The sequence below is a fragment of the Aotus nancymaae genome, unplaced genomic scaffold, assembly GCF_030222135.1.
Source record: "Aotus nancymaae isolate 86718 unplaced genomic scaffold, 86718_ANA_hifiasm-v0.15.2.pri h1tg000018l, whole genome shotgun sequence".
Classification (NCBI taxonomy): domain Eukaryota; kingdom Metazoa; phylum Chordata; class Mammalia; order Primates; family Aotidae; genus Aotus; species Aotus nancymaae.
Window position 1 is genome coordinate 2,100,918 of NW_026988430.1, and position 14,793 is coordinate 2,115,710.

Sequence of the window (14,793 nt, forward strand, 5' to 3'; positions counted from 1 at the left end):
GAGGGTGGCCCTGCAAAGTCACCTGCCCCCAGGGACGCACTGTTTTCAGAACCGACTGTGACCCAGCCAGGCTGCAGCAGCGCTCAGGCCACGGGCACTCAGTGAGGGCCAGACTCAGCACCTGCTATGCAGTTCTGAGTCCTCAGGGCCTCCGCTGAAGGGGAGCCACACGGAGCCCATTGGCACCTCCTGGCTGGAGTGTGAGGTGCCTGTCCAGAGGAGAGGCTCACCCTGGGTGACTCCCTTCCCCCGAAGAATGAAGGAGGAAGCCCAGGGACTGGGCGATGTGGTAGTCTCAGCCCCACCATGGGTGGGACTAAGCCTCCCTTAGGGGCGTCTCAAGGGGCTGACCTCATGCCTGAGCACCTCCTCTCATCCAGCGCTGGCGAAGGGCCAGCCTGTAACACCGTCCGTCTCCGGAAAGCTGACCCTTGTCTCTCTTTTATCAAGGGTGGTGTAATAGGAATTAATATTGAATGGAACTGTGATCTTGATAAAGCTGCCTCTGAGTGCCACCCTCACTATTCTTTTAGCCGTCTGGACAATAAGCTTTCAAAGTCTGTCTCCTCCGGGTACAACTTCAGGTAACTGCGGCCTGTGCCCCCTTGTGACCTGACCATGATCAGTGGCACTCCTCCGGGTGCCAGCACGATGAGACCCCTTCCTGGGGGTGGGCGTCAGAGCAGGAGGTGCAGGGACAGATGGCGGAGGAGAGGTGGGGACCCCAGCAGAGTAGCCAGCGACCGACGCCGGGGGCGCCCTGGGGGAGAGGAGTGTGTGTTCTCACCTGTCCTCTCCGTAATGCTGAGGCTTGCTGCCTCTGCTGCATTCTTCCCACCAGCGCTCTGGCGACCCGGGGGTTGCTCAGAGTAGGGGAGGAAAGCCTTGCTGCTCGGGGAATGTCTGGCAGGGATTCCAGAGCTGGACGAGTCTTGGTTTTGGCTCAGTGAGAGGGTCTGCATGCCTCTCCTGGGGCTGCTGAGAGTCAGAGTCCCAGGAGTCCTCTGAAGTCCCCGGAGCAGACACATCTGAGCTGCCCGAAGAGCGAAGGCCAGGCTGAGGCCTCCCCCCGCCTGTCTCCTCAGATTTGCCAAATATTACCGAGATGCAGCCGGGGTGGAGTTCCGCACCCTGATCAAAGCCTACGGGATTCGCTTTGACGTGATGGTGAACGGCAAGGTGTGTGGGTTCTCCTGTTCTGAGGCTGGGCAGGGTGGGGCGCGGGATGTTGGGAGGGGCCCTGGGGACCCCGCTGCCCACCCGGCCTCATTCACTCGCCTGTCTCTATCTTCCAGGCAGGGAAGTTCAGCATCATCCCCACCGTCATCAACCTGGGCTCTGGGGTGGCGCTCATGGGTGCTGTGAGTACCTCCCCTCCTTCCCCGCTTCCCACCCTCTGCCCTGGTGGCAGCATGGCAGGGAGAGGGAGGCGCAGCTCAGGAGAAACGTGTCCCAGTGCCCCCAGAAAGAACCAGAGCTGGCAAGAACAGAGTGGGTGTGGAAAAGAGGGCTTTCTGGGGGTACACGCCCTGCCAGTGGTCCCCAGGTAGCAGCCACAGCAGGGGGGCATCTGCCTGTAGCTCTGCAGCTGTGGGTGGGTTTGGGTCAGTCCCCAGCCAAGGCATGACTGGGATGTCCCTGGGTTCCCACATGAGTCCCCGAGCTTCTAAAGTCTCCATTTCTTCTTCTGCTGGAAGAGGGCAGGATTAGGCTACAGGTTCTGACCTGGGTGCTACTGACTTTTGGGGCCAGATAATTCCTTGTTGTGGGCTTAAGCACGTCCTCTGAAGTGCCTGGAAGCCTTCCAGAGTGCACAGAGGGCGGTCCTGGCTGTCGTAGGATGTTCTGTTTATTTTGTTTTCTATTTCATATTTCACACTTTTCCAGTCTAATACTATGTATTTTCCCAGACCCTGAGGATGTTGATTTCGGAGACAGAGTCTTGTGTGTTACCCAGGCTGGAGTGCGGTGGCATGAGCATGGCTCGCTGCAGGCTTGAACTCCTGGGCTAAGCATCCCTCCCGCCTCAGCCACCCCAGTAGCCAAGACTGCACGTGCACCACCACACGTGGCTAATTTTTAAGTTTTTTGTAGAGATAGAGGTCTCACTATGTTGGCCAGGCTGGTCTTCAACTCCTGACCTCAGGTGATCTGCCTGCCTCGCCTTCCCAAAACGTTGGGATTCCAAGTGAGAGCCACCTCGCCCAGCCCATTATAAGATGTTTAAGAGCATTCCCAGTTTCTACCCACGAGATGTCAGGGGCACCCTCCCCTGCAGTTGTGATGACCAAAAATACCCGCTGGAAAGCAAAATCCCAGCTGGCTGAGAACCAGCCGACTCAAAGGCTGAGAGACAGGGAAGACAGCCCTGTGAGAGGTGGCCTTCAGCGGGGCCGAGCGGGGCTCGCAGGAGAGGAGGTGCAGTGGCTGAGGGCAGGGAGGGGCATCCTGAGTCTGCTCTGCCCTTGGTCCTGCCGGAGGTTTTGAAAGCCAGGGCAGTGGTCAGGGGGTGGCTGGTGCCCATCCCGGCAGGTCCCTTTCCCAGGTTTCCAGCAGCCTCTTAGCTCGCTCCTCCGCCTGTGGATGCAAAACCGCCCCACTGGCGGAGTCCGTTGGGACCCGCCTGGGGTGACTTTTGTTGAGGCGGGGAAAATTGTGTCCTGTACCAGGACTCAAAGAGGCCACGCTCCTAGGAGGGGGTCGAGGAAAGTAGCCCCACATGGATCCCTAACTGCAGGCGGCACCGCAAGGGGCCTGGATCTTTGCGTCTGTTACTTTCTTAGAGAGGGCCCAGCTTCAGCCAGCTCGCTCGCTCTTCCTTTTTTCTTTCTCCTTCCTTTTTTCCTTCCCTCCTTCCTTCCCTCCCTCTCTCCCTCCCTCTCTCCTTCTCTCCCTCCCTTCTTCCTTCCTTCCTGCCCCCCACCCCTCTTTCTGTCTTTCTTTCCGGAGACAGAGTTTCTCTCTGTCCCCTGGGCTGGAGTGCAGTGGTGTGATCTCAGCTCACTGCAGCCTCCACCTCCTGAGCTCAAACGATTCTCCTGCCTCAGCCTCGCAAGTAGCTGGGATTACAGGCACCTGCCACTGTGCCCGGCTAATTTTTATGTTTTTATATAAACATGTTGGCCAGGCTGGTTTTAAACTCCTGGCCTCAGGTGATCCACACGCCTCGGCCTCCCAAAGCGCTGGGATTCCGGGCGTGAGCCACCCTGCCCGGCACCCATCATCTTTCTTTGACTGGCACCATAGTGTCTTTGTTGATTAGAACCCTTCCAACTCATCTCACACTGACTGCCACAGGGATCTTTCTAAAGGCCAACATTCTGGCTGGTGCCTCTGCCACGCCTAAAGGATGAGGACTGATGCCCCGGAAGTATCCTAAGGAGCCTGCAGGCTGGTCCCCATCCACCACCTCCACTCTTCCTGCACTGGCCTGCTTCCCGGGCACAGGCTGTTCCTCCCTCATAATGCCCGTCTGCATCTTTGTCTCGTATAAACTCCTATTCAGTCCTTAAGGACAGAGAGGGACCCTCCCCAGGCTGAGTCAAGTCCTGTCTGGGTTGTAATTGACACACCTGTCTCCTGCACCAGAGGGAGAATCCCCAGAAGGTCTCTCTGGTCCAGATCCCCCTGTACCCTGGTGCAGTCCCTGGCACGTGTGGGTGCCCAGCAAATGTGCTGAAGGAGCGATTGGGTAGGGTCTGGGTGGTGCGGGGTCAGGGGCGCCTGGCCTGAGAGACCCGCTTTGTGGTCTCGGACAAGGACGCCCCTTCCTGAGCCCAGTTTCCTCATCTGTTAAGTGGGGACAGTGGCGCCTCCCTTAAGGGCTGTTACAGGATCGAAGGGGACGAAGCTGCCAAATGGCCAGCGCTCCCGGGAGCCTGGGATTCTGAATCCGGGCCCTCAACTCTTTTGCAGGGGGCTTTCTTCTGCGACCTGGTACTCATCTACCTCATCAAAAAGAGAGAGTTTTACCGCGACAAGAAGTACGAGGAAGTGAGGTCAGTTCCGCTGGGGGCAGCCACGTGGAGTGCCCCGCTGGCGTCCTGCCTTTACCGATTTGATGTGGGCGGTGGGGGTGGGTGGCAGGGGCTGGAAGGCCGGGGGCAGGAGGAGCGTTCGGAGTCCATGCTCCGCAGCACTGGATGGGGCCTTGGCAGCTGTGGAAGGAGAGGGCGCTGTGGTGGTGTGTCGGGAGTCGGAGTTCAATCTCTGCATGATATTAGACCTGTCCCAGGCCTGCTTGGGCCCCGGCTGCTCTCTCTGGGGGATGAGGGAGGTGGTTTACGAATGCTGTGGTGTCTGCAGCACTTCTGTTTGGAGGTTCTTGGACTTGGTGGTCCTGATGGTCTGGGTTGAGGGACGCTGAGTGGTAAAGGAAGAAAGGGCATTTTCTTCTGCGGCAGCTTCCAGAGCCATGGGTTCGGCAGGGTGTGTGTTGAGAGTGCAGAGCATGGCATGGGTGGCTGGGAGGGGAGGGAAGGGGTTGTGGCCTTTGGGAAGGCTTTCTGGAGGCGCGGGGATCAGAATGGGAATTGGGGCAGACACCTTAGTACTCGCCCGGTGCCCCCACAGCCTGGGACAGTGGGCGTAGGGGCCACCTGTGTCATTCACCTTGATGGAACCCCAGCTGTGGCCTGAACCCCAGCCCTGGGTTGTAGGGTGCACCCCGACCCTGGCTGCAGGCTGAGCCCCACCCATAGTCCGCAGTGTGCTGCTGGAGGACGCAGGGGGCCTGCAGGGCAGGGATTCTCCCAGGCCCCCGTCTCAGAGGCGCCACGTAGGGCCATCCCGGTTAACAGATTGTGTCTTGTCCAGGGGCCTAGAAGACAGTTCCCAGGAGGCCGAGGACGAAGCATCGGGGCTGGGGCTATCTGAGCAGCTCACATCTGGGCCAGGGCTGCTGGGGCCGCAGGAGCCACCTGAGGCAGAGCGTGGGAGCAGCGGTCAGAAGGGGAATGGCTCGGTGTGCCCGCAGATCCTGCAGCCCAGCAGGTGAGGCGCCGCTAGGCAGGGAGCCTCAGCACTGGTCCCCTTAGCTGCTGAGTCCCCGGATGGCCAGGGGTGTGTGCCGTGCCGCGCCAGAGCTCAGACGATAACAGCACCGTTACCCAGCACCCGCTCTCTGTACTCTCGGTATATGTTAACTCTTTAAGCTACCTGAATGAGGTGGACATCGATCTTCCCCATTTTATGAATGAGGAAACTGAGGCACAGAAAGGCTCAGTAATTTGCTCAAGTCACACAGCTGGTGAATGCAGAGCTGGTCTGAATCCCACAGTGAGTGTAGGATGTGGGTCTCCTGAGTCTCTGCCTTCGCCAAATATCTCTGCGCTGCGGTCAGATGACCACCCCGCTCCGTCCCTCCTCTGTGTGTGATTCTGGGGCTGCCCCGGCCTCCTCGAGAGGGTGCTGGCCGTGCTGCCAGGAGGTCCTCGGGCCTCGCTTCCTGCGGGTGCTGGCTTCTCTGCAGACACGGCTCAGCCTGCGTGGGGAGGGCGCCTGGCTGGGTCGGGGCTTGTCTGAGGCCTGCTCCTCGTCTGCCTCGCCATGTGCCTGAGCAGTGAGCAGGTGCCTGGCCCTCTCTGTGCCTTGTTTTCCATTCCCCTCCCCGCCAGTGGGGGCTGGACACCTCCTGCTCAGTCAGACTGGGCTTCTGTGACTCTCCTGTAAACCACACTCCTGGATGGCCTTTGCCTCGGCCCCAGCTTTTGTTCCTTGCCGGTTCAGGGATTGGCAGCATCCAGCTAGGAGCTGGGCCCAGGCAGGGGAGGAGCGAGAAACAGACGGGGATGAAGAGGAGTGAGGAGAGAGGGAGGCAGGGGCTGCAGTGGTGGGGAAGGAAGCTGGAGGCTGGGGGTCCGGATGGGACAGGCCCAGAGCCCAGCAGCCCTCCCGTGCTCCCTGAGCAATCCCTTCCTGAGTGCTCACCTGAGCTCCTACTGTGAGCAAGCAGGAAGCCCAGCCACCTGGCTTGTCTTGGCTGAGTCTCGCTGCGGCTGTGGGTGGCTCCGGACTCATGGGCCCACGCTCCGGCTGCCACGGCAATTCCCGCTGCTCCTTGCCGGGGCGACTCCAGCGGCTTCTGCTCGAGCATCTCCGCGTGCTCGGCTTCCGCGGGGGCTCTGGCACACTGCGCTCTCTCTGAACGCTCCGTCTGCGGTGCTGCTGAGAGCTCTGCTGCCTCTACCGAGGCCAGCCCACCCTCCGGCTCCAACAGTCCTCTGCCCTGTGCGCCCCTCCCGCCCACACACAGGTCTGGCCGGCAGACCCCGCAGATGGTGGAGACGTAGCCAGGGCTGTCGGCTACCATCAGTGTCGCCGGAGACGCTGGGGCCGGAACCAGCCGCAGCTCTGAACTGGGAAGAGGAGTCTGTGCCTGCGTGAGACAGGGGCTTCCAGGCCTCCTCCCCTGCACTCTGGGATCTTGCTGCAAGCTTTCGTTGTGTGAGGAGGGGAGCCTCCCGACGGCCAGAGGGGCTCAGAGCTAGAAGGAGTCCCGGGAGCAGGTGTCCAGAGAAGGGGGCAGGCCAGGAACTCAGTGGAACTACTGTTTTAATCTTCTCTGAACAACCTGGCTGCACCTTCGCTCAGTCACGAGTGCAATAAACACGTATCCATGCATGCTGTGTGCCGGGCCCCATCCAAGAGGTGCTTCAACGAGACGCTGACCTGCCGTCAGGGAGAGGGCCTGTGTGTACATCCTCCAAAGCCAACGGAGGCGTCACAGCCAGGCCCAGCCACTCCCGCTGGCCTTCATCTAGCCTCTAGCAGAGTTTCAGAAATCCCTGCGGAGAATGATGGTTGCTCAGAGAAAGCTCTTGGACAGCACCCAGCGGGACATTTGGCCTTGCCCAAGGATAAAATGTAAAGGTGGCCATGGAGGCAAGCGGGAAAGGACTGGACCAGTCGGGAGGCAGGGGGCAGCTGGCTCTTAGGAGGAGAAGCCAGCTCCAGGGGAGTCTAGGTAAGATGGGGAAGGGGAGGCAGGGAGGCCTGTGCTCCATCGGACTCCCCGCAGCCTCGGGAAGCTGGGGGAATACGGACTTGCCCGGATGGGAGGTGCATTTGCGTTGGCACTGCCGGGCTTCCCTCTCACCAGAGGCGGGACCTGAAGGGCTAATGAGATCAAGGATGGTGCCACCCACGAGGTGTAAATGGGCTGAGTTAGGGAGGCCCTTGCTTCCCTCTCCGTCCCCACCCGTACCCCGGCCACACCTGCCTGCCACGCCCTCAGTTGCGGTCTCCCTCCATCGCTGTACGGCCTTGCTTTTTTTTTCTTTTTGAGACGGAGTCTTGCTCTGTCACTCAGGCTGGAGTGCAGTGGTGCCATTTAGACTCACTGCAACCTCCGCCTCCTGGGTTCAGTCTATTCTCCTGCCTCAGCCTCCGAGTAGCTGGGACTACAGGCATGCGGCACCACTCCTGGCTAATTTTTGTACTTTTAGTAGAGACAGGGTTTTGCCATGTTGGCCAGGCTGGTCTCGAACTCCTAACCTCAGGTGAGCCGCCCGCCTCGGCCTCCCAAAGTGCTGGGATTACAGGCGTGAGCCACCATGCCCGGCTGAGCCTTGCTATTTAAAGTGGGGTCCAGGGACTGGAGCGTGCTGGAAATGCAGGTCCCAAGCTCCTCCCTCCTCCTCCTAAATCAGAACCTGTGGTTCAACAGGATTCCGAGGTGATTTGTGGGCACAGTGACGTTTGGGAAGCCTTGGTTCTGAGGGGAAAAAGGCCAGCTTTGGTGGATGGAGCCAATTTCGAGGTCAGACTTACATGCATGCTATCAAGAGATCAAGAGGCTTCCTCCCCACCCTGAACCTAGCAGTATGCTCAGCTGATTTAGGTTAAAATATTTTGACTAGGTAATACTTATATGATTCAAAGTTTAAAGGGTGCAAAAGAGTGGTCAGTGAAAAGTAACCGTCCCCCTCCCTGTGCCCAGAGGCAGCCAGTGTTACTAATGCAAGAGGCCCCCTGACTTTGCTGAAAACTTGTTTGGTTCCTTACACATTCACTCAGGTAATGAACTTCCCCTGATGCTGGCGCTTAAGACTGAGTCTCCTCTGTCAAAAACAGACATGGTCAGGCGCGGTGGCTCATGCCTGTAATCCCAGCAATTTGGGAGGCTGAGATGGCGGATCACCCCAGGTCAGTTGTTCAAGACCAGCCCATCCAATAGGGTGAAACCTTGTCTTTACTAAAAATACAAAAATTAGCCGGGTGTGGTGGTGGGCGTCTGCAATCCCAACTACTCAGGAGGCTGAGGCAAGAGAATCGCTTGAACCTGGAAGGTGGAGGTTGCAATGAGGCGAGGTCGCGCCATTGCACTCCAGCCTGAGAGAAAAGAGCGAGACTCTGGCTCAAAAAACAAACAAATGGGCATAAAGTACATTTCCGTACTGGGCTTGGGAGCTGCCTTAGCTCTCTTCTCCTGCCCCACTGTATCTGAGTTGTCTCCCTGTAAACCTAAGGTGAGAAGCCTGGAGCTCATCCCTCGCCACTGCCCGAGCCACCTGGTAGAAAAGTCCTCCAGCGCTGCCCTGACCCCACCAGTCCCAGCACTGTTTGGGCCGCTCCCTGGAAGCATCCTCTTTGGAGGGGTTCTCTCTGCACACAGGGAGGCGGGGTGAGAGCATCCTTCCGCTGAGGCTTTGCAGAGAAGGGGCCTGGCAGGTGTCTGCGAGACTGTTACTGGGGCCCAGGGGCATGGTCTCCAGAACAACAACCCTCCTGGATGGAGCAAGCAACTTCCTCGCTTTGGGTTGTCTGGGAAGGGAGCCTGCCACAAGCCCAGGCTGCTCTCCGATTAGAAAGTGAAGATCCAGGCTGGGCGTGGTGGCTCATGCCTGTAATCCCCGTACTTTGGTAGGATGACGCGGGCAGATCGCCTGAGGTCAGGAGTTTCAGACCAGCCTGGCCAACATGGTGAAAACCTGTCTCTACTAAAAATAAAAAAATTATCTGGGTGTGGTGGTGTGCGCCTGTAATCCCAGCTACTCGGGAGGCTGAGGCAAGAGAATCACTTGAACCTGGGAGGCGGAGGTTGCAGTGAGCACTCCAGTCTCACTGCGCTCCAGTCTGGGCAACAGAGACTCCATGTCAAAAAAGAAAGTGAAGATCCAGGTGATCCACTTAGGTGTGCGACATCCTCACTGAAGCAAAGCCTTGGATTTTATAACTTGGTTACTTTTAGCTTTGGGAGGAAGCAAAAAAGGCAGGGGTCATGGCTGCTAGTTTGTAACCAGATTTTGAAATGGCTGGCAGAAGCCACAGAACCTGAGGAAAGTCGTACTATTTGTTTCATATTGCAGCGAAAATGTTTTCCTACAGTTAGTAATTCCTTCAGCCAGGAAGTACTTATGGAGCGCCTGGGATGTGTCAGGTGCCGGACCGGACGCTGCTGAGACAGGGCTGAACATCAAGGACACGATCCCTGCCCCCGAGGGTTTCCAGTCTAACGGGGAGTGGACCCTTAATCCAGTGATCGTGCCTGTCATCCCACAGGGAATGGGGTGTTGCAGAGTTCAACAAGTAGCCAGAGAAGGTTTCCCCAAGGAGGTGACCTGTGAGTTGAAATCTGAAAGGGTACAGCAGCCTAACTAGGTGACGGGGAAAGCATTCCAGGTCAGGGACACACAGGTGTGAAGAGGCGCTCTGACATGGGTAGGAGCAACTGAGAACCTGGGCGAGGGCCACAGACAGGAGGCAGGCTTGGTGAGGCTTCTGTTTAATCACGTTGACTGTCCTTAACTGTAAGGGTTGCCCCTTTAGACTTCACTTCTTTAGAGGACTGACTCAAGCCTCATTGTTTCCTCCAGCCAGCCAAGCGTTCCAGTGATCTCTTTACTGTCCATTGGGGCCCCATGCTCAGAAGAGCCAGGGATCCCGTGACAGCTTCTGGACTGCCACACTCTTCCAGTTTCCTTGTTTTTTGCACAGCCCCCCAGCTCCCATCTTTTTTCTGCATAATCTTGGTGCAAGAGTGGGAGGCTCATTCATCTGATGGAAACTGGCTTTTAACGGGGAGAAGTGAAGCAGGAACTTGAGCTCCTTTCCAACTTGGGCACTGGTAGCCTCATCGGGAAGATGAGTGTGCCAGCCTCTCAAGAGCTGCTCTCTCTTCTGATATTCCAGGAGCACGTGAAATGCCTGTGCTTATGGTCAGGCCTATCCTAAACCCAGCCATCTAGCACTGAGTTACCCATGCCTTTGAGAATGCTGTGAGCTGCCCAACAGGAAATTTGTACTTCGGGTGCTATCAATGTCACACCACAGGGACCAGCCATGAAAGAGCAAAGTGACCTCCATGTCCGATGCTGGGGCCACCAGGACTGACCCATCATGGCTGTCTTTCCGCACCCCCCCAACCCCCCGCCTTCAGTTCTTCCATTCACCGTGGCTGGCTTCCTGCAATGGGGAACGGGCTGTAAGTGGGGAACATCGTTCCCGTGTCCTTGAGCACCTCAGCTGAGAACCTCAGCCCTGCAGAGTTCCTAGATGACCTCACTGGGAATGGCATCCCGCCTGTCTGGAAAAGGGCTCCATTTGGCTCCACCCACTCCCTCCCCAAGCGCTCCCACTTTCCTTGGAGCGTACCCTGAGAGGATCCAAGAACCTGCTCTCCTGAAGACACCGCCTTCCTGCCTGTCGTCCGCCTTCCATTACACCAGGACAGAATTGAATTGGGGAAGACGGCAGACACTTTCTGGGACCCACCCAATATATGTATTCTCTGACACTCTTCTTTGGCCCTAAAACAATAAATGGTGTCAAATTCAAATGTGTTCTGATTTTCTCCCCTTCATGTCTTCATGTTTACCCCATATTTTAAAGGGAAACGTAAGAAGGCAAGAGCAAAAGAGGCAGACACAAGAAACAATTAGCAAGGAATGTATAATGTATTACGTTCCTCATTATCGTGCAAAGAAATTCAAGTTATGGAAACACTTTAAATGAACAGATATTTAATTATAGACTAGGAAGGCACTGATAAAGCAGGTACTTTGCATTCAGTGAGTGTAATCAACTCTGGAAATCATGTGGAATCAGGCTTTATCCTCTGCCATAGGAACTTACCAAATCTTTCAAAACAATATGAACGCAGGCATTCATTGCAGTGTTTTCATAGTAGTGAACGTTTCAGACTTACTGCCCAATAATAGGGAGATGGTTAGGTACATCAGCTCACTCATCCCTCTTCCTTTTCCTCCTCTCCCACCAGGGAGGACTCCCTCTGCTTCTCCCTTACAGCAGGAATGAACCTTCCCTTCCCACTAGGAGGAGGCTGAGAGGACTGAGGTGTGCAGACCTTCAGTGGTGGGCAGAGAAGGGCTCACTGGGGTAGGAAGGCAAAACTATGGCCTCAGCTTCTCCTTGGCGTCATGTGCGCGTGGCCCTGAAGCCGACACGGAATTTAACAAGTCTGGGTCCCAGATCCACTTCCATGACTGGCCACGGGCTACCTAAGGTCTGTGAAAACGGGACTTGGATTCAAGCTCTCAGATCCCCTTTCAATCTAGATTCTTTTTTAAAGAGTCCAAATGTGATTACATCACTTCAGACTAAAAACTTCCAAAGGCTTCCCCTGTTTACTCTGAGATCAAGGCCAGAGCAAATGGGAGGTCACTGCAGCCTCAATCTCCTAGGCGCAAGTGATCTTGATCCTCCCATCCCAGCCTCCTGAGTAGCTGGGACTACAGGCTCGTGCCCCCATCCCCAGGACTGCCCTCCATGATCTGGTCTGGGTCTACCGTGTGGCCTCTTCTCACAGTCTCTAAATACGGTCATGTTCCTTCCTGCCCAATGGCTTCCAAACATGCACTTTCCTGAAGGTAACGCCTTCCCATACTTGGCTGTCACTCACCTTTTGGGTCTCAGATGTAATGTTATTTCCTCAAAGAAGCCTTCCTTGACCTCCATCCCCCAAGTCGGGCTAGGTGTGCTATGTCTTCTTCATAGCACTTACCATAATTTAAGTGTTTGTGAAATTACGTAATGCTGGTCTCCCCAGTTAATGATAAATCCGATGAGCAACATCATGTTCACTGCTGTCATTTCTTTTAAGACAGGGTCCTGCTGTTGCCCAGGTTGAAGTGTAGTGGCACAGTTGTGGCTCACTGCGGCCTCCACCTCCCGGGCCCAGGTGATCCTGATTCTCTCACCTCCACCTCCTTAGTAGCTGGGACTACAGGCACGTGCCACCACACCTGGCTAATTAAAAAAAAAAGCTTTTTCGTAGGGATGGACATCTCACTATGTTGCCCAGGCTGGTCCTGATCTCCTGGGCTCAAGCCTTGGCCTCCCAAAGTGCTGGGATTACAGCGTGAGCCACTGCAGTCAGGCGATTACTATAATTCTAATGCATTATTTCTCAACTAAACACATGCGCTTTATTCTAAGATAACCCTCCTGGCAAGAAAGAATCATGGATTAACACATATAGGTGTTTACACCCTAAACCACCCCAAAGTTCAGCTTAAATGTCCAAACAAAAATTTTTTTTTTTTTAAGATGGAGTCTTGCTCTGTCGCCCAGGCTGGAGTGCAGTGGTACAATCTTGGCCCACTGCAACCTCTACCTCCCGCATCCAAGTGATTCTCCTGCCTTAGCCTCCTGAGTAGCTGGGATTACAGGTGCCCACCACCATCCCTGGCTATTTTTTATGTTTTATTTTTAGTAGAGATGGGGTTTCACCACGTTGGCCAGGCTGGTCTCGAAGTCCTGAACTCAGGTGATCCGCCTGCCTCAACCTCCCAAAGTGCTAGGGATTGCGGGTGTGATGGACTGTGACCGGCCTAAATGTCCAAACAATGTTTAATCTTCCCTAGACATATTCGAAAAACAAAAACAGCTTGACTTTATTTTTTCTTATGGAAAAGACTGTCACTAAATGAAATGGAACTGAAATGACACCATTCATACCTGAAGTAGTGGTTAGTGGTAGGGAACACTGGCCTGTGAAAGGTACACCCAGCCAACATAGCAAGAGCAAATTAAGAGACCTGCATTTGAATCCTGGCTCTGTCTCTTCCTACCTGTACCTCCTCTGGCAAAAAGGTATTTAACTTCTCTGAGCCTCTGGTTCCTCACCAGGGAGTTAACAATAACATCTACCCTGTAAGGTTATTGCTAAAATTAAATGAGAGACTCGGTGCAAAAAGTAGGTCACAATGCTGGGCAAATGGGGAACTCTTTTTTTTTTTTTTCCTTCTAAGACGGAGTCTCCCTCTATCACCCAGGCTGAAGGGCACTGGCACGGTCTCGGCTCACTGCAACCTCCGCCTGCAGGGTTCAAGCCATCCTCCTGCCTCAGCCTCCCAAGATTGCAGGCGCGCACCCCCACACCCGGGTAATATTTAATATTTGTATTTTTAGTAGACAGGGTTTCGCCATGTTGGCCAAGCTGGTCTCGAACTCCTAACCTCAAGTTTTCTGCCTGCCCGAGTCTCCCAAAGTACTGGGATTACAGGCGTGAGCTACCACGCCCGGCCTAGGGAACTCTTAATACATTAACTGTTACTGCTTCTTAGGATGTTAATAATAATTTCTTTCCTTATGCAGGCCCTTAGGGCCCATTTCTGGATGGCCTGTGTGTAAATGCAAGGACTTAACAATAGGCTATAGCTAGTCCCCGCTCTCCAGGAGTCAAATCTTGGCGCTTTTGCATCAATGGCAGACTATGCGTTAAGGCAGGAAAGAACTCTACAAAGTGTCTCACGCTTCATTTAATCTGAAGAATATTACAGGCTCTCCGTCTTCAGATATAAAATTATTTATAACGTTACAGAACAAGCAGCGGATCCAACCATTTAAAAACTAGGTAAGTCTACACGGTATTAATTTCTCGCCACAGTCCTCCCGATCTGGTGGTTTAAAAAAGTCCCCCGGGCCCCCATTTCAGTAGACGTGCACCATGCCATAGAGGAACGTCCAGAACAGGACGTAGGTGAACAGACCTCCGATGAGGCCTCCTGTAAAGAGAGGTCTTCGTGATTTGAAATATTTGTTCCACCTCCTTCCCGCCTTGAGAATGAGGAGCAGGGAGAGCAGGACGGAGGCGAGCAGGTAAAAGATGAAGCCGTAGAGGCCGGTGAGGCCGAGGATGCCGGCCGTGGCCCCCGACAGCGCTGACACCGAGGTCCGGCAGTAATCCAGGACGGCGGCGTTGCCCCGCACGGCCGCCTCGCTGATGAACGGCGGCCCTTCCCGCTTGGCCACTACCGCGGCCATCGCACCCGCCGGGGCTCGGCCTCTCGCTTTCTCGCGGGACAACGCGGAGCTGCAGAGAAAACCAAGTTACAAGTGGCGCCCGGAGCTCAGCGAGTTGGGTTCACGCCGCCGCCGCCCCCTCCCCCGGAGCTTCCAAGAGCTGGCACCAGTCCTGGGCCTCGGACCTTCAAGAGACGCCGAGAAGGTTGAGAGTCCGGGCCGACCGGGAGGCGGTGGCGCGTCTGCGTTCCCCGGCCACGCTGGCCCAGTTACCTGGAACACGGCGCCGTACACCGTACTTAGCGTTCCCTTAGACTGGCAGGAGAAAAGACGCCCGCGGCGCCATCTTGCGCTGAAGGCTGCCGGGAAGTCCCGGGCTGCGCACGCGCCCAGATCCCGCCCCGCCCTCCGCGCCTGCGCCGTGGGCACCCCAGGCACTCCCCGACCCCCAGCCCTTTTTTTTTTTTTTGCGCACGCGCCGGAACTTCCGAAAGTGGAGTGGCGCTCCGGCCGCTGATTGGCTGGAGGATTTGTTAACTATTCATGAGGGGGCGGGCCGAGCAGGGCGGCCTTTGTTAAGCAGCGAGG

General features: G+C 55.8%; 2 protein-coding genes across 4 annotated transcripts in view; one reads left to right on the top strand and one right to left on the bottom strand.

The window, feature by feature from the left end:
• P2RX5 (purinergic receptor P2X 5) overlaps nt 1-10,777 on the top strand; it is a 42,780-nt gene extending 32,003 nt beyond the window's left edge. For both annotated transcript variants that reach the window (XM_064378079.1, XM_064378078.1), the window contains 7 exons: nt 451-584; nt 1,086-1,179; nt 1,296-1,361; nt 3,916-3,998; nt 4,816-4,992; nt 6,254-6,964; nt 8,017-10,777. In XM_064378079.1, the coding sequence (XP_064234149.1) occupies nt 451-584; nt 1,086-1,179; nt 1,296-1,361; nt 3,916-3,998; nt 4,816-4,992; nt 6,254-6,290 (591 nt within the window). In that variant the 3' untranslated portion in view covers nt 6,291-6,964; nt 8,017-10,777. The remainder of the gene's footprint in view (nt 1-450; nt 585-1,085; nt 1,180-1,295; nt 1,362-3,915; nt 3,999-4,815; nt 4,993-6,253; nt 6,965-8,016) is intronic.
• A 2,929-nt stretch (nt 10,778-13,706) lies between these two features.
• Nucleotides 13,707-14,566, bottom strand: EMC6 (ER membrane protein complex subunit 6). 2 transcript variants are annotated; one of them, XM_021671298.2, is made up of 2 exons: nt 14,479-14,566; nt 13,707-14,275 (listed from the first exon to the last, which is right to left on the bottom strand). In XM_021671298.2, the coding sequence occupies exon 2, from the start codon at nt 14,224-14,226 to the stop codon at nt 13,894-13,896; it is 333 nt and encodes a 110-aa protein (XP_021526973.1). In that variant the 5' UTR covers nt 14,227-14,275; nt 14,479-14,566; the 3' UTR covers nt 13,707-13,893. The 2 variants fall into 2 exon arrangements, with proteins under 2 accessions (XP_021526973.1, XP_021526974.1); XM_021671299.2 differs by having other exon boundaries at nt 14,391-14,549.
• Nucleotides 14,567-14,793: the final 227 nt, after the last annotated feature.